This window comes from Dromiciops gliroides, chromosome 4 (assembly GCF_019393635.1).
Source record: "Dromiciops gliroides isolate mDroGli1 chromosome 4, mDroGli1.pri, whole genome shotgun sequence".
Taxonomy (NCBI): domain Eukaryota; kingdom Metazoa; phylum Chordata; class Mammalia; order Microbiotheria; family Microbiotheriidae; genus Dromiciops; species Dromiciops gliroides.
This window is the reverse complement of record NC_057864.1, coordinates 164,894,977-164,914,481: the sequence shown is the minus strand read 5'-3', so window position 1 is coordinate 164,914,481 and position 19,505 is coordinate 164,894,977. Positions and strand designations below refer to the sequence as shown.

General features: G+C 36.0%; 2 protein-coding genes across 2 annotated transcripts in view; one reads left to right on the top strand and one right to left on the bottom strand.

Annotated features, from left to right (window-relative positions):
• BCAS3 (BCAS3 microtubule associated cell migration factor) overlaps window positions 1–19,505 on the bottom strand; it is a 789,343-nt gene that overhangs the window by 606,419 nt on the left and 163,419 nt on the right. The window contains exon 9 of the mRNA XM_044003231.1: window positions 4,464–4,571. Within this exon, the coding sequence (XP_043859166.1) occupies window positions 4,464–4,571 (108 nt within the window). The remainder of the gene's footprint in view (window positions 1–4,463; window positions 4,572–19,505) is intronic.
• The window catches only part of LOC122753421 (coiled-coil domain-containing protein 34-like), a 42,105-nt gene continuing 35,041 nt past the window's right edge, over window positions 12,442–19,505 (top strand). Inside the window, 1 exon segment of the mRNA XM_044000809.1 lies at window positions 12,442–12,477. Coding sequence (XP_043856744.1) covers window positions 12,442–12,477 — 36 coding nt within the window.

Sequence of the window (19,505 nt, the reverse complement as noted above, 5' to 3'; positions counted from 1 at the left end):
TTCACCATGATCTGTATGATTCAGTGAATGATATTAAGGAAAATGAAATAATGGCAACAATAAAGTCACTTGATACCTACTTTTTTTTTTTGTTTTGTTTTGTTTTGTGGGGCAATGGGGGCTAAGTGACTTGCCCAGGGTCACACAGCTGGTAAGTGTCAAGTGTCTGTGGCCAGATTTGAACTCAGGTACTCCTGAATCCAGGGCTGGTGCTTTATCCACTGCGCCACCTAGCTGCCCCCTGATACCTACTTTTGATAGAAATCTCAGGTGGTTTGACAAAAGTCAAATCTAGTCAAATGTGATATGATACAGGGAGATAATTTTAGAAATGCTTGTTTTTCATTCAGTAATATTAGGGCTAGAGTCTTTACTATAAGAAAAAAATCCTCAACAATTTTAGTTATGAAATGTGTAAGTGGTCTATTCATACTCTGAAAATCAGCAGGCACAGATGGAGCTTAGGTTTGGTTCAGCTGCAAACATGTTAAAATGACAGATCCTTCTTTCACTGGCACCAAATAGTGAGCTCAATAAATACAAGGACTTAAGTCTTCAAGAGGGTAAAGGTAAAACTAAAAAGGAGAACAATGGTGAGAAGCCAAAACTGAGTCACTCAGAGGTCCAAAAAGATAAAAGGTCATAATCATTTCCAAAATAATTATTTTTAGGGAGAGATTAGTTGCATTAGGTATGTTAAGATCCAAAAGGAGTGCAACTACTATTTTGTTCTTCTCTTGGAAAGGACAATGCAAAGATGAAGATGGCAGATAAAAAACTGACACTTTACTTACAGGTTAGATTTTATTCACACAAAACGCCATCTTGTCTTTGCCAACCTTCAGTTTTTAACAACTGGTTCAACTAGAGGAGTGACTAAAATCTAATAGAGGTTTAAAAAAAAACCTTGTATGTAATATGAAATGACAGTGTGGCATCAACAAAATATTCAAAGGTCTGGCTACAAATACATAATTTATTTTACTTTTTTCCTGATGACCTTTCATAACTCACTCATAGCTCTGCCTCCACCTGCCACTCATGAGTTATATGATCATTAATAACTTGTGGAAATAAATACGGTGAATACAATCAGCATAATGCATATCCTTTTGACATAACATTCAGGGTTTGGTTTTGCCCCATAATCTGTATCTTTTAAAAACATTAGATCAGGACCAATGTTCCCATTTTCTAAAACAGAAAGAAATATACAAACCTATCTTTAGATCCTAGACTATATTTTTAATTTTCACATTAATCATAAAGAAAGGCAAACACTTTAGACAAAAAGAAAGTAAGGAAAAAGCTTTTAATTTGGCATTACCATCTCAGTATTTATTATATTCTTTCAAAAAGTAATTTATATTTGTAATATATTTGGAAATGCTTGAAATCTTAACAAAATGTAGTGCATTGGTGAGAGAGAAATGTCTCCAAATTTTAAAAGGGCAAAAGATACAAAATTCAAAGAAAGTATTTCCCTTATGGTATTTTTAAATTGTATCAATCAATCAATCTTTATTAATAGGCATCTAGTATGTGCTAGGTACTGTGCAAATAATGGAGATATAAAGCAAAAAGTTAAAGTCAAAAATCCAGATGCTATATCTATTTCATTTTTTCTAGCCTTTTCAAATTATATAAAGTGTATAAGGCATATGCATGTAATTAATGGAAAGTGTGTTGAGCCTTCGCCTCAGTGGAAAATCAATGGTAATAAAGGGTAGTAAATCAGTATGTAGCTTAACCAGAAAGTTAACCAGAAAGAGAAGATACCTAAATGGTAAGGCAGCCCAAAAGGTGAACTTTGGTATTATTTTCCATCACTGGCAAATAGTTCCATAAATAAGTCTTCCACTTGAAAAGCTTACTTTTTCCAACTTAAAGTCTAACTAAAAGCATAAAAGACTGGCATCATAATGGTTTGAAAGAAGGCAGGGTGTAATTAGTATGTAAGGCTAATATTGACTCATTTACCATGGAAGGAGGCAGAGAACATTTTCTACTGTAGAATTTGAGACTGTATTGAATCAGAGAGAAATATTTAAAGGGACAGAGGAAATCTTATGAACACTGTAATTGTTCATATTTAATACAAAGAATGTTCACTTTGAAAATTTACATGTCTTTAGCTAATATTTGAATGCGAAGCAATGAGGGGAAGGGGGAAGGGGAGACACAGCTAGAGACTCCCATAAGGTGGCTGTTCCTTTTTCAACAATCAGTAAGGGGTATTATTAGTACCAGAAGAAAGTGATACTCCTTTAAAAGTTTTATGGAATTTTACTTAACATTTTTTGGTGGTGGAGGGAGTGGGAATAGTGTTAGGAACTGTGATTTTATTCATGCAGAGTGACAATTCCTCCACAATTGAAGAATTGCCTGGGGCACAGATAAAATTTTTAGGCTACCCTCAGTTGAGTGACTTGAACCCAATTTCTATTCAAAGGCAATTCTCTAGTATTTATTGTCACACTACCTCTCATAATTTATACTTTCCAATTAGAAAACATTTTTTTTCTCTTTCTAATTCTTACTTACAGGTAATAACAGATGATTTCCTTGACTAAAATGGTTAAATGGATAAGATCTATAGTGGTAAAGTTTTTAAAAAGAGATGTGGGGCAGCTAGGTGGCACAGTGGATAGAGCACCGGCCCTGGAGTCAGGAGTACCTGAGTTCAAATCTGGCCTCAGACACTTAACACTTACTAACTGTGTGACACTGGGCAAGTCACTTAACCCCAATTGCCTCACCAAAAAAAAAAAAAAAAAAAGATGTGAAACTCTGATAAAATACCATGATCAGTGGAATACTTGGAATGTCTAGTGCACTGGGTTATGGATATCATACTTTTTACTATCAATAATCCCTTTGAGTAAAAACATGTATGCCAAAATGTAAGTTTAACTTAAGTTTAAAAGTATTTGTCAAGGGCAGCTAGGTGGCACAGTAGATAAAGCACTGGCCCTGGATTCAGGAGGACCTGAGTTCAAATCCGACCTCAGACACTTGACACTTACTAGCTGTGTGACCCTGGGCAAGTCACTTTACCCTCATTGCCTCGACAAAAAAATTTTTTTTAAGTATTTGTCCTCATTATTTGTGGATAAGAAGAACCACATTATTGTTCAATATCCTGGAAGGAACACTGGATACTAAAGAGAGGCATAACCTCAGGATATACCCACTGAGCCCATCAACCTAAGTAAAGGGTGGACATTTGCACAAAGAGAAAATGAACCCTGTTAATTTTTTTTTTAAATTTTTTTTAAGTGAGGCAATTGGGGTTAAGTGACTTGCCCAGGGTCACACAGCTAATAAGTGTTAAGTGTCTGAGGCCGGATTTGAACTCAGGTACTCCTGACTCCAGGGCCGGTGCTCTATCCACTGTGCCACCTAGCTGCCCCTCCTGTTAATTATTGATCCGTGAAAAGTGAGAAAAAGAAAGGAAGGAATGAAGGGGGAAAGGGAGGAAGGGAAAGAGGAAGAAAGGGAGGATTTTTTTTCTTTCTTTTTTTTTTTTGTGCGGGGCAATGAGGGTTAAGTGACTTGCCTGGGTTCGCACAGCTTGTAAATGGCAAGTGTCTGAGGCCAGATTTGAACTCAGGTCCTCCTGAATCCAGGGCTAGTGCTTTATCCACCGTGCCACCTAGCTGCCCCCTGCCCAGGAAGATTTATTAAGCACTTACTATGTGCCAAGTACTGTGCAATCTCCTGTTACAAATATTATCTCATCTAATCCTCAAAACAACCCTGGGAGGTAGGTGCTATTATTATCCCTGTATTTTGGTTTAGGGAACTATGACATAGGCCAAAAGCCTTGTCCAGGGTCAAACAATGAATAATCGTCAGCGGAAAAATTTGAACTTAGGTCTTCCTGCACTTAATTTACTATGCCACCTATCTGCCAAAGGACCTGTTTCCATTTTCAAAGTATTTAGTACTCTCATGTGACTGAACCATGGAAGACAGAAGACCTTAAGCTATGTGTGATTTGGCTTTGTCTTTCATCAAATGGTAAAATCTAAATATTGGATGGGAGGGGAGGGGTGCAGAGTAATTGAAACAGAAGTGGAAATTATTAATTTGATGCTATCTCTACCCATGTAAAAATAATGAGGTCAAAAGTATTAACGGTTAAACTTAAACATTACCTTTTTTGTTGTTTTTAAAGGCAAAAAAAAATCAATTTGGTTCCTATTCTTCTTTTAATGTTAAGAATCAAAGAATATTTAGCCAGACTTGGACCATTTCTAACAATTTGGAATAATATAAGAGTTAGCCATCTAGCAGAATTCAGAAAGTGCTTGCCTAAATTAATTAGGTAATTTTTTTTTATGAATCTAACTCACAGTGAAACTGGTATATACCATATAAAGTTTAAAGACATTACTAGATTTATACATGGCCCGGAAGATATGTTAAGTTATTCTGGAAACAGCTGGAAAAATACTTACCGTTTGTTGCAGTGAAGGTCATAGATAGGTGTCTTGAATTGAATGGACTTCACCATCTCCCCAGTACGAAGGGAATGCAAATCCACACAACAATATGGGGGACTTGTGCTAAAAGGAAGCAAAATTCATTACTGTAAAATGAGGGTAGAAAGGTGGAAAGAGGCATACACTGGAAACACTGAAGTCTTTACCATGCCCACAATTAAGCCATTAAAAATATCATACAACATGAACACTCTAAGCATTCATAAACAATCTAAATTACATTAATTTCAGGGGGGGGCGGAATTTGAAAGGATAGGTGGGTTAAAAATGGAGTTTAAACCTGATGTTAGGACTTAAAGAAGCATTTGTTCTACATTAATAATAAAAATCCCTAGCTGAAAACAATTTATTTCTAATCACAATCTAGACAAGAAGCTGCCTCATAACATATATCTATACATGCCCCATATAGTTTACAGAATTGGGGCCCCACAGTTAAGTTTTAAATAGATCTCTAAAATTAATTTGCAGAGCTTCCCTCATTAAACTTACTAGTGATAGTATCATACAAAGTATCAATATTAACTGCTATTGTCAATGTTGATAGAGGAACCAAGTGTTTTCTATCACATACCAGCAGTTCCCAACTGACAAACACTCAAATCCTCAATGAACTGCAAGCACACATGACAGACAGACATCAGTAAAGGATGTTTAAGTCCACAGACCCCACAACCCTCATGGAAACATATGCCCTTTGTTTCTCAATTCAGAACACCTGAGGAGTTAAGAGGCTTAAAATTTTTCCTTCTCCAAAAGAGATTTGGAAATTTAGCAAATTCCTCCTGCCCAAATAAGGATCCTGCCCAGTCTCAAATCATTCCCTAAGGCACTTTAGGGGAAGCCACAGAATAGAAGATGTGTTTAGCACCCAAGGTTTTCTGAAACCATCCTTCTTGTCATTTCTTACAGCATAATAGTATTCTATCACAATTATATACTACAAGTTCTTCAGCCATCCCCCTGTTGATGGCCATCCCCTCATTTATTATCGCTACACCAAAAAAAAAAAAAAGCTGCTATAAATGCTTTTGTACAAATGGGTCTTTTTCCCTTTTCTTTGATCTCTTTGGGATACAGACCCAGTAGTAATATTTCTGGGTTAAAAGGTATCCAAAGTTTTATAGCCCCTTGGGCATAGTTACAAATTGTTCCAGAATGGTTGGACCAGTTCAAAACTTCATCAATGGTGCATTAGTGTCTCAATTTTTCCACATCCATGCCAGCATTGTTCTTTTCTGTCATGTTAGCCACTCTGATAGGTATGAGGTGGTATCTCAGAGTTGTTTTAATGTTCTAATCGGTAGTGATTTAGAGCACTTTTTTCATGTGACTATAAATAGACAGGATTTCATCTGAAAACTGTCTGTTCACATCCTTTCACAATTTATCAACTGGGGAATTGCTCTTATTTTTAAAAATTTGGCTCAGTTCCCTATATATATGAGAAATGAGGTCTTCAGAGAAACTTGCTATGAAATCCCACCCCCGCCCCAAAATTTTCTTTTTTCTTTAAAATTTAGTCCTTGTTAGTTTTGTTTTGCAAAAGCTTTCTAATTTCATGTAATCAAAATTGTCTATTTTACTTCCCATAATCTTCTCTATCTTTTGTTTGGTCATAAAATTTCCTTAACCATAGATCTGACAGGTACATTTTTCCTTGCTCCCCTATTTTATTTATGACATCATCCTTTATGTCTAACTCATTTATCCATTTTTGCCTTATCTTAGCATACAGTATGAGGTGTTGATCTATGCCTACTTTCTACCAAAATGCTTTCCAGTTTTCCCAACAATTTTTGTCATATTTTGGGTTCTTACCCCCAAAACTTGGATCTTTGGGTTTATCAAATACTAGATTACTATGGTCATTTATTACTGTATATTGTATACCTAAACTATTCCACTGATCCGCCACTCTCTTAGCCAGTACTAGGCGGTTTCAAAGATGACTGCTTTGTTTTATATTTTGAAATCTGGAACTGCTAGCTGGCCTTTCTTAGCACTTTTTTTTCCCCACTGATTTCCTTGATAAGCTTGACCTTTTGTTCTTCCAGTTTTAGGAACAAAAGAATTAGGAAAACATAATGCAAGTTCCAAACCAAAAATTTATAAATAAACCTCTAGTGCACCATTAGCAAACTGGGGTTTGCCCATATTGATAAGGATAAGATTTCCCCCAAAACCAAGAATTGGCTCTATGCAGCACCTGAACCAATGCTACATCCCCACTGATTCTTCTCCATTAGGTCCAACCAAAACATGCTTCTCAATAGCAGACAAATTTGATTGAGTCATTTGACCCATTTGTAGTTCTTAAGGCATGTGTCAGAGAGGATGGGTAAGAGATTTTCAGGAAATTCAGCAAGAAGCTTTGCTTTTCAAAAGTCAACTGCAAAGGGATAATTCCTTCAGAATAGCTTAAAGACTGACACCAAAAAATACACATGCCTCTTCATAGTGATATTTACTCTGTTCATTTATGAAAATTGGTTCTGTTGCTTTAACTGAAGGAAAATGTCAACTTTTTAAGTGACTACCAAACTTTCTGGTCCTGGAGAATAGAGAGAAAAGGCCTGGAAGATGCCATTTTAGAAGCCAGTAGACTTCTGAATCGGTGACAGTTCTCAGGAAAGTCTTTATTCCTCTCCAAAGTATATTAAAATATTGGTTATTTACATGTCACTAAATATTAATCTGTGAAAACTATAAGCTGAAGAAAAAAAAGTAAAGACAAAAGAAGACAGATTCCCCAAAACATGCCTATGTTATAACATTTCAGGGTAAGGGAAAATCCCTAAAACTAGGTACATTACAAATAGCTGTGACTTACAGATATGGACTGTGAAACAAACCCTGGATCCTACCAATTCTCTACTGGCACATCAACATACCTTTCTCCCAGCCATGCCTATAACTCTGCCATCTTCTTGTGCCTCTCTGCCCCCAATACTAGAAATAGAACACATGCCTAAAGTTCTTATTTCATGAGGAAGCTCCTACCAAATGTTCCAATATGCTGCTAGAAATCATAGTTGGCACTAAGACAAAGGTCATCCTGGAGTCTTTCAAGAGTAGAGCTCACACTTGAGTTTTTCAATGAACTTATAAGAATACCTCAAAAGCAGTGCCCCAAAAGGTAATCTGTCTCCTTCCTAAGACTGACAGATCATGTAGCACATATTACTCGATAAGTGATATAATCTCAAACCCAAAACCAACCTACAAAAGCACTATAAGGCTAAAATAGTCCCTTGGCAATACCTCAAGTTTGTGCAAGGAATGAGTTAACTGGTTCAAATGAAGGATAACATTTTACCAAGCCAATGGGGTGGGAAACAACAGACTGTCACCTTCAATTAGCAGCTCATCATGCCACATACTGGAAACTAAAACTCTGATCATTCTGCTGGCAACCAGACAACGTCACAACTAAGATTCTTCCCCCCCAGAAAGAACTTGGTAAAAGTAGACAAAACAATTGCCGGGAGGGCGCAGTTTAGAGGCTAACAGAAAAGGCTTGGCAGAACCCAAAACTATTTTTATGTGTGGAAAATTTCTCATTTGCTGGCCTAATAAGGAAAGATAATCTTTTAAAATAAGAGACTTAACAAAGTCACACATTCAGAGCAGAGGCAACATACTCCCTGCCAGAACCATGCCTGAGATTGGCCTTTGTTCTCAGTTCCTCTCTGCTTTTTGAATGCCTTATCCCACTCCCTAGGCCTGAGTAAGACAATGCCAATTTGTCTCCAAGCAGGCCAATGGGAAAACTTTCAGTAATTGTCCTTTAAACGAAAGGCTGACAACCCCAAAAGACCTATCATATATGTACTGCAAAATTCGCAGAACCCTTGTTTTTTTCCTCTTCCATCACACAGAGTATTCATGATGTAGAAGATAGTAGCACAAGTTGCCCCTTGTACAATTTTTAAATATCCCCAAGAGTCAGTGAAAAAGTACATGTTTTAATACAATGAAATCTAAATCTACTTTCCAGAGAGTAACTCAGACTAAATGGGTTAACATTTTAAAAGGTTTGGGTTTGACATTTACACATAAACTTGTCAATTCACATTAAAACTAAGACTGACAATTTTAAAAAAAAATGGGAACCAGGTAGGATTTTTTTCCCCTTTAAGTTGGATTATTAGAATGGATCTAAATCTATTGTCAAGTCATGACAGGGATTAGGTGGAACAATGGTCTTTTTACTAGGGAAAAACTATTTGGGGATCTATAATTTGTGGGCAAGGTTTATTAATTACAGAAATTTAACAATATATGGATATTAACAAGCATGGTAAAGTTATCCAGAATTTTTCACTTCAAATATAAAATCAAATTTATCCTGCATCTGAATGAATTTCACTTGTGTTGACCTTTCCCTTCTGTATATAACTTATTTTATAGCATATAATAGAATGTGTGCATGCATTGACTTCTATCAGAACAATCTGTGACTTGCTTTGCATCTGACCTACACTATGAAATTTAATAGGGAAGTCAGTAAGTCTTTACTAGGGAGAAAAAGCCTTCATTTTGATCTATTACAATAGCCAAATCTACAGAATCTCGCTGTTAGTGAAGTGAGTTGATTGGCCCCTTTAAAGAGCTAATTTCCTCACCACTATCACTGCCATCACCACCAACACACACACACACACACACACACACACACACACACAGCCGCCATTATTGAAATGAAAACATTTAACTGAGCAATTACGAACTACAAAAATGAATTTGATTTTACTGAATTTCCTGTTAAAATATCTTAAGAAAAAAAGCAAAATCTGATTTTTACAAAAATAAAAGATAAATGTCTCTCCAAAAGAAAGCAGTTAAAAAGTCTTCAAAGTCCTGATATTTTAAAAACTTAAACTATCAAATTAAAATGAAAAATTCCCCTGTGAAATTTACAAAATTAAAAATGTCAATGGAGAAATTATAAAAGCGAATCATTAAATTCCAAATAACACTCACAATTCAATACTGAGATGGATCAATGATGGTGTTGATTTCCTTTTTCAACATTTATTTTATTTTTAATTTATGGAATAAAATAAATATTTCTATAACATAAAAAATATGCTTACACATGAAAGTAAAAAACTATTTTGTACAACTTGCTGTTCTTTTTAAATATATAATAAAGTTATACTTCTGTCCTTCCCCTCCCCTCCCCCTGCCAAGAGATAGCTTCCATTAAACACAAATAGTTATATAAATGTGTGTGTATATATATCTTTGTAAAATTATTTTATACAAACTTCTATTGACTAGTTCTGTGTATAAAAATTTCATCTTTCTACAGATTGCATCATTCGTTCTTCTGTGTATACAGATTGCATCCTTTGTAGGTAATTTGGATATTTTTTTTTTTTACTTTTTTTTTTTTTGGTGAGGCAATTGGGGTTAAGTGACTTGGCCAGGGTCACACAGCTAGTATGTGTTAAGTGTCTGAGGCTGGATTTGAACTCAGGTACTCCTGACTTCAGGGCCAGTGCTCTATCCACTGCACCACCTAGCTGCCCCATGTAATTTGGATATTTATAATTGTCAAAATGACTTATTCACTCAATGTCATAAGATAATGGTCTAGGCCCAATTTTTGCCAGACTGCTTTCCAGTATTCCCAACAATTTTAACCAAATAATGAATTCTTATTCGAAAATCTTAAGTATTTACACTTGTCAGACATAAGGTTATGTTTATTTTCTGCTGTAAATTGTACATCTACTCTGGTCCATTGTTCTATCTTTCTATTTCTACGATTTTGATAATTACTGCCCTATAAAACTAAGAAAAATTATGACCAAGAAGTCAATATATCAAGGCACACTTAAGACACACAGAGATTAAAATTATAAAACAATCCTCAAAAAAAACAACACACCTCGATAAGGATTTAAATAAAACAGATATATGGTACTCATGGATAAGTAACATTCAAGTCATAAAAATGACAATTCTATCACAAATCTAGTGACATCACATCAAATCAGCAAAAAAAAATGTATAAATCTAGAAAAAAATAAAAATTATTAGAAGATGCAAGCAATCTAGAATCTCAAGGGAAATAATGAAAAAAAAAAAACCTAAAATCACCAAAACCAGTTTTGGTACCAGTTTTAAAAGAAAATAAAAGGGGGCAGCTAGGTGGCACAGTGGATAAAGCACCAGCACTGGATTCGGGAGGACCTCATTTCAAATCCGGCCTCAGACACTTGACACTAACTGTGTGACCCTGGGCAAGTCACTTAACCCTCATTGCCCCACAAAACAAAAAAAGCAAGCAAAGAAACAAAAAAAAGAAAAGCAGATGGATTAGGCATGCTATGATCCATGAGATCACAAAGAGTCAGACTTAACGCAACAGCAACAAACCATACTGCTTTTTCCTTTTCAAATGTCTGTGAGCCAGATTGTGACTGAAAAACTTACCAGCATTGCCAATTGTGATATGTGGGACATTAAGCTAAGCAAGGAACTTCTCCTAAGTTTCTTCATCTATGAATGAGGGAATCTGACAGCTTCTAAGTTCTGTTCTTTCTCCTTACCTAGGATGCTACTATTCTCTTCCTCTTCAAATAATCTTGAATTTATCTGTAAATGTTGAGTCTTTCTTGGAAGGTAGGACTAGATAATTTTGGGCTTCCTCATGATAAACAAGTAATAAGTAATTGACTATATCAATAAACAATCCAAGGAAGAGAATATTATGTGTCAGACCTTTTGCCAAGCACTACAAATACAAAAAAAGACAAAAAGGATTCCTAATCTCAAAAGACTGAGACTACACAGAACTACACAGTGCCTATACCTAAGGAGGTTATGTACCTGGAGGAAATACAAGTACATATATAAGTATAGGGACACTTCTTCTCAACCCATCTGCAGAGATGAGGGGTTCCTGGGTGAAGAACACTGAATATAGCAATATTCGGATCTTTTCAAGATGCCAATCAATTTTATTGATTTTTAAATTTATTTTCTTTTAAAACATCTTTTTTATGAGGAATGGCTTTGTAAAAGAAGGAAACTTACATGATATAAAACAAGATAATAATAAAAATGTATTTTAAAAAACAATTTTCCTCTCCCCAAAAAAAGAATAAGAGAATGGTCCTCTGATTTAATTAGTACAGAGAATTCCTGGGTAAGGAAATTCCCTCTACCAATAAAAACCCACCTCTTCTCTGCCATGTAAGAGTCTTAGAGAGTTGTTCAGGTAAAGATGTCACACAGAGGCACTCAACACTCCAGAATGCAGCAGAAACCACATTACAATTAAATTGGAAAATATTTAACAAAATAAATGAAAATATAATAGAACATAGATAATATTAATATATAGTTTTCTGAGTCAATATGTGGTATGCAGAGACCTTTAGAAATGGTTTTAAGGATGGTTAAGTGGACCCATTTGAGTTTGACACCACTGGCCTAGAGCACTGAAAGCTGACTTAGACAGTATGTGTGAAAGGTAAGACTTGAACCCAACTCTTCCTGATTGTGAGACCAGATCTCTATCTACAATGTCATGCTGCTGCTCATTATAAAGAGGTAAGTATAATACATGGTTATTTAGGGAAGGAAACACTAGAAAAGCTTCAAGTAGAAAATAGATACATCTTGAAGGAAGAGAGGAATGTATGAGGCAGAAATGAAAGAAAAACATTCCAGGCCTTCAGTTCTCAAACACATAGAGAACGGAGTCAAATTTGTTAAAATAAGAGTCATTTGGAGCCAAGATGGCAGAGGGAAGCCAGCAAGTTGCCTGAGATCTCCTGAGGTTCCCTCAAAAAGAACATTAAATCAAGTCTCTAAACGGATTCTGAAACTACAGAACCTACAAAAAGACAGAGAGACAATCTTCCAACTTGAGATAATTTAGAAGACTAAATGAGGTGTTGATCTATGATCTATAATGGCTCAGCAGGAAGCTGGTGGTACAGCGGGCCAGGTATGAGATCCTCTAGCACCAGCTGGAGGGCCTCCCACAGAGCAGGCGCCACTGAGCTGGGCCATCCCAGCGCCTAGAGCAAGTGCAGGGAGCAAGCCCAGGATGGTGAGAAATCTAGAGGCCTCAATCTAGAAAGTGAGTGACACAGCCCCTATCCCCCAGCACAAGAAGCTTGAATCAGTGACCCTTGTGCCCCAGGAGCAGACCTCAACTTTAAAGAAAATAAGCTAAAATATGAGTAAGAAACAGAAAAGGATTCTTAACATTGACAGCTGCTAAACACAAACTCAGATGAGAACAATACTCTCAAATTGCCTACATGTGAAACCTCAAGAGGGAAGAAAAATTGGTCTCAAGACCAAAAAGCCTCCTTGGAAGAGCTCAAAAAGGATTTTAAAATCAATTGCAGGGGCAGCTAGGTAGTGCAGTAGATAAAGCATCAGCCCTGGATTCAGGAGGACCTGATTTCAAATGCAGCCTCAGACACCTGACACTTACTAGCTGTGTGAACCGGGGCAAGTCACTTAACCCTCTTTACCCTGAAAAAAAAAATCAATTGCAAGAGGTAGAAGAAAAAATGGGGAGAGAAATGAAAGCAACACAAAAAAATTATGAAAAAAGAATCAATAGCTTGGAAAAGTAAGCACAAATATTGACTGAAGAAAGCAATTCCTTAAAAAATTAATTTGGCCAAATGGAAAAGGAGATATAAAAGCTTACTGAGGAAAACATTGCCTTAAAAATTTGAATGGACAGATGAAAGTTAATGACTCCATGAGATAGATACCAGGAATCAGTCAAATCAAATCAGAATCAAAAGAATGGAAAAATAGAAGAAAATGTGAAATACCTTATTGGAAAGACAACTGACCTGGAAAATAGGTCCAGGAGAGACAATTTGAGAATTACTGGACTACCTAAAAGCCATGATCAGAAAAAAGAGTCTATACACCATATTCCAGGAAATCATCAAGGAGAACTGCCCCGATATTATAGAATCAGAGGATAAAATCATCATTGAAAGAATCCACCAAACTCCTGAAAGAAACCCCAAAAGGAAAACTCCAAGGAATACTGTAGCCAAATTCCAGGAATTATCAGGAGGAGAAAATAATCCAAGCAGCCAGAAAGCAGCAATATGAATGGAGCCACAATCAGGATTGCACAGGACCTGGTAGCTTCAACATTAAAGGATCACAAGGGTTGGAATATGATATTCCAGAAGGCAAAGGAGTTTGGACTGCAACCAAGAATTAACTACCCAGCAAAACCGATCATTCTCTTTCAGGGGAAAATATGGACATTCAAAGAAATAGGGGGCTTTCAAGTTTTCCTGATGAAAAGACCAGAACTGAATAGGAAATTTGATCTTAACATACAAGACTCAAGAGAAGTTTAAAAAGGTAAATGGGGGATCGGGGTGGGGTGGTGGGGAAAGTTATTCAATAAGGTTAAACTGTTTGCCCAAATAGAGATACAGTTATCAAAAGTTATAAGTACTATCTTCCCATGTAGGGATGTAAACAGTTTATTTGGGCAGACAAAAGGAGTATACAATATATACTATATTTGTTTTGGGGTTTTTTGGCGAGGCAATGAGGGTTAAGTGACTTGCCCAGGGTCACACAGCTAGTGTCAAGTGTCTGAGGCTAGATTTGAACTAGGTCCTCCTGAATCCAGGGCTGGTGCTTTATCTACTGTGCTACCTAGCTGCCCCCCGAAAGCAAGAAATCTATAGAATTAGTCAATAAAACTAAGAGCTGGTTTTATGAAAAAAAAAACAATAAAATAGATAACCTCTGGTTAATTTTATATTTTAAAAGCAAGAAGAAAACCAAATTACCAGTATCAAAAATGAAAGGGGTATGGGGGCAGTTAGGTGGCACAGTGGATAAAGCACAGGCCCTGGATTCAGGACTCCCTGAGTTGACACTTAACTAGCTGTGTGACCCTGGGCAAGTCACTTAACCCTGATTTCCCTGCAAAAAAACCCCAAAAAACAATGAAAGGGGTGACTTCACCACCAATGAAGTGGAAATTAAAGCAATAATGAAATGGATAAATATTTACAAAAATATAAACTGCCCAGGTTAACTGAAGAGGAAATAAAATCATTAAATAAACCCATATTAGAAAAAAAAAATTGAACAAGCCATTAATGAACTCCCTAAGAAAAAAATCTCGAGGGCCAAAAAAAGAGAGAGAGAGAGAGTCAATCTCCAATTGATAGATGATCAAAAGACATGAAGTTTTCAGATAAAATAATCAAAGCCACCTATAGCCATATGGAAAAAAATGCTCTGACTCACTATTGATTGGAGAGATTCAGGTCAAAAGAATCCTTGGGTACCACCTCATATCTACTGGATTGGATAATAGGACAGCAGAGGAAAACAACAAATGTTGTAGGGGATATGGTAAAACTGAGACGTTAATACACTCTTGGTAAAGTTGTAAACTGATTCTGCAGAGCTATTTGAAACTATGGCCAAATGGACTATGTGAGATTCAAAATTGGATATATGAGCATTAAACTCCCCCTTTTAACTTTTCCCTTATATATCTCCCAGACCACTAAGAAAAAGAAGCCTCTGAGCTTTAATCAGTGAGGGATTAGTTTTTATTGCTTTGGAATTAATTAGACAACAAAAGGTGATACCAATTAGGGAAATAGGAAAGTAGAAATACAAATGAATAATCTTAGATCTAAGCTTAGTCTATATTCCTTTATAAAACTCACCGAATCCCAAACTGCCCGCCAGGCTAAGAACCAGCACCGAACACCAAACACGTGTGCTGCCACAGCTAAGCTAAAAAGCCAGAGAAAGAGAGAGAACTTCCATTCCTCCCTCAGTTTTAAGCTGGCATGCCAGAAGTTTGTCATGGACTCTACCCCAAAAGGGAGGTCCTTCAAAAGTCACTTCAGTAGCATGCACTCAACTCTCAAATGATTCAGCTAAAACTTCCATTTTTTACCACATTCCCCCCTTTGTTTCATTTGAAAAAAGAATGAGTTTGCTCAATGAAACAGCCAAAAATAATATCCTATGCTAACTAATAATATGTTAATATCAATATAGAAAAAGAGAGAGAGAAAAGTTTTGTCCAAAGGGGCAGTCCCTCATGAATGTGACGCTTTGACATTGGTCTTGCGGAGGGAGGCCCTCTGCAGAGAGTACATGTTACAGATGGTATATAATAACAGAAGGAGATAACAAAAACTGTTCATATAAAATCTCTGAGTTCTCTTGTCTTCTTGAAGTGGTAAGATGTCATCAGGAGGAAGCTAGATTCTGGTCTGGAAAACTAGGCTCTGGATTCTGGACTCTGATCTGGAAAACTGAATTCTGGTTTGGAAAGCTGGATTCTCTTCTTTAACTGTTTGAATTGCTGGATTTTTACTAAACCTTAGCATAGCATTGTCAATGATCAAATTAATAAATTTTATTACATTACCTCCTTCATATAATAGAGGGTTGAGGTAGTTATGCAATCTATAACACTTCTTACCACCATGTGTCTGGATCAAAGCCAAATTTAGTATGTGTTCATGACACCTGAAAAATGTTATAGAAAGATCATCATGCCATATCTCATGGTTTCGAGACAGCCAGTGATTGTGCTAGGCCACAGGTGATTAGACTGAGTGAGACAAAAAAGGAAACAAGTTCAGTTAAATTAGGTTATATTAGGAGGGAGAGAGGACAAAACTGGACTGAGTCTAGCAATTGTGCTCTACATAGTTGCCATCATAAGCAAACCATGGACTTACGTATACCTGTCTCTCCTTTTGTTGCACATATATTCTACCCAGGGCCTGCATTTAGTCTCTGAAATGATAAGTTTCCATACTTCCTAAATCTCATATTAATTTCACCAAACACAGTATGATGGTAAAAATGCGTGCTATGCTGCATAACTGAGGATATACTAGTGATATATACAAAAATTCCAAACCATACCCAGAGTATAATGACATATAAATGATAAATGAATGTAAATAGCTGGTTATATTAGACATTATTACATAGTCTTCTTTTACAAGTAAACCACATCATCTTTTACATGAATTCTCTAGTATAACAGTAACAGGGGGGCGGCTAGGTGGCGCAGTGGATAAAGCACCAGCCCTGGATTCAGGAGTACCTGAGTTCAAATCCAGCATCAGACACTTGACATTTACTAGCTGTGTGAACCCGGACAAGTCACCCCCATTGCCCCTCCAAAAAAAACCCCAAAAAACAGAAACAGATACTTAAAGTGGTGATCAATTTATCAAAAAGGAATAAGGCTTCAATCAGCCAGATTCAATATTCAATATGTTCATTGACAGATCTAGCAATAGGGTTCAATAACCCTATAAAAAAAAGAATTCTGGTAGCTTCTGAGGCCCAATGGCCCTACCTACAGCATAAACTCAAAATGTCTTTGAAAAGTCACTTAGTTTACAAAATTGAATTTAAAAAAAGTAAAAGAAACAAAATTCAAAAAACAAAGAAAAGCCAAAACCCAAAACAAAAAGCAAAAGATTTGCTCAACACTCTTTTGTGCTATAAAGCTATAAAGCCATGTATATTCTTTCACCTAGTAATATCGCAACTAGGTTGGTATCCTCAAAGAGATTTTTTTTTTTAAAGTCGAATTCAAAATTTGGGAGATGCCCATCCAATTGGGGAATAGTTGAACAAATTGTCAGATGAGATTATAATGGAACACTATTATGCTATAAGTAATGATAAGCAGGATGCTATGAGAAAAACCTGGAAAGACATACATGAGCTGATGCAAAGTGAAATGTACTATATACAAAATAACAGCAATATTGTAAGATGATCTGCTGTGAATGATTTAGTTACTTTCAGCAGAATAGTGATCTAAGACAACTCTGAAGGACTTAAAAATGCAATCCATCTACAAAGAAAGAACTGATGGTATCTGAATACAGATTAAAGCATAATTTCTTTGTTCCTTTTTCTAAAATTTTTTTTGTTTCTTTTCTTTCACAATCTGACTAATGTGGAAATGTTTTGCATGACTATACATGTATAATTTATATTGAATTGCTTAAGTTCTTCAGGGGGAAGGAGGGAGGGAGGGAGAGAATTTGGAACACAAAGTTTTAAAAATCAATGTTAAAATTTTATTTACATGTAATTTGAGGAAAAAAAATAAAATTCTAAATAAAAACATTCCAGGCCTGGTAGATGGCCAATGGAAAAGCACAAAGTCAGGCGAATATACAAAAAACTTCACTGGAGCTACTGGGAATCACTACTAAAATATTTAAAAGGAAGAAAATAGGAAGACAAATTCAAAAGCATTAGAAATTTCTAGTTCAAAGCTGAAACTAGTTCCAACTCTTATCCCTATTCATCTATTCATGGCCAACATTATATTCATTACTGAAAAGATCAATCCATGTTGAAGTCCAGGGTCTGTTTCCCTCTGAATTATACATCCAGATACTATTTATTGCTTGGGGCAATCCCCTTATTTTGACAACTTATGTCACATCTACTTATAGCCTTAGAATATGAATTAGAAAGGACCTATGAGACAATTTAGTCCAACTCCTTGTCTGCAAAAGAAACATCTTCTCTAACAAGCCCATATCAAGTGGTCATCAAATATCTGCAAGAAAACCTCCAATTATAGGAAATGTCCATCTTCCAAAGCAGTCCAATTCATCTCCACACAGCTATAACCATTAAGAATCTATTCCTCATTATGGAGCAAAACTGTCTTCCTATAGGTAACTTCTACCCATTGGTACTATAGGTGTTGTTGCTTCTGAAATCAGAAATAGATCCACTTCAAGACATAACTAGGAGAGATAGACTGGGATAGCTGAAAGAGTACTGCATCTGGGAGTCAAAAGATCTAAGTCAGATTCCAGGGTCTGTCCTCAGAGACGAACATCAGGTGAGTCACATCAACTCTCAGGGCCATGGTTCCCACAAATCTCTTCATTTTCAAACCAGACTGCACATTGCACTTTTTCTTGTCCCCTCCACCACTTTTCAACTTCCTTTTGTGTGATACTTATCACCATTAGACTAAAAGCTACTTAAGGGTAAGAAATTATCTTTTTGGAAATCGGGAACAAAGTAGATGCCCATCAACTGGAGAATGGTTAAACATGTGGTGAATGAATGCAGTGCATGAATATAATGCTCTTCTACGGTACAGTAAGAAATTATGTATATGATGCATAAAGAGAAGAATGGAAATATCTACATGAACTGATGAGTGAAATATGCAAAGAAAACAAATATATACAGCAATTACAATAATGTAAATTAAAAGAGCCACACATGTAAAAAAAAATTAGAAAGATCAAGCATGACTTGAAGAAAGAGAAATGAAAGGATACTTCCACCTCAGATCTTTGTGGAGGTAGGCAGTTCACATTTCTTGCGAAATGCACATATTTTTGGACTTTTCCAGTATTCCCAACAATTTTAACCAAATAATGAATTCTTATTCGAAAATCTTAAGTATTTACACTTGTCAGACATAAGGTTATGTTTATTTTCTGCTGTAAATACAGGATCTTTTTCCTGTATATAGGAAGGATCTATGGGTGGAGGAAGAAAAAGGAAATTGGGAAAAACTGATGACATAAAGGAATATGACATACTGCATATAATTGCAAAGAGTACATAACCTGCTTCTCTAATTTTTTTATAATTAGATCTTCAATATTATGGTCAAGTTTTCATTAATATATATAGAAATACGGTATAAGGTATTAGTCTAAGCCTAATTTCTGCCAGATTACTTTCCAGTTTTCCCAGAAATTTTGAACAATGAGGGAGTTCTTTCCCAAGTTATTTATATTTTCTAGTTTATGAAACACTGAGTTTCTGAATTGCTTTGTAAATAGAGCACTGGATTTGAAGTCAGGATGATCTCACTTCAAAACTGACCTCAGAAACTCATGATCTGGATTACCTTTGGATGAGTCATTTAACCTCTATTTGCCTTAGTTTACCCAAATGTAAAATGGGGATAATAACAGTACCTAC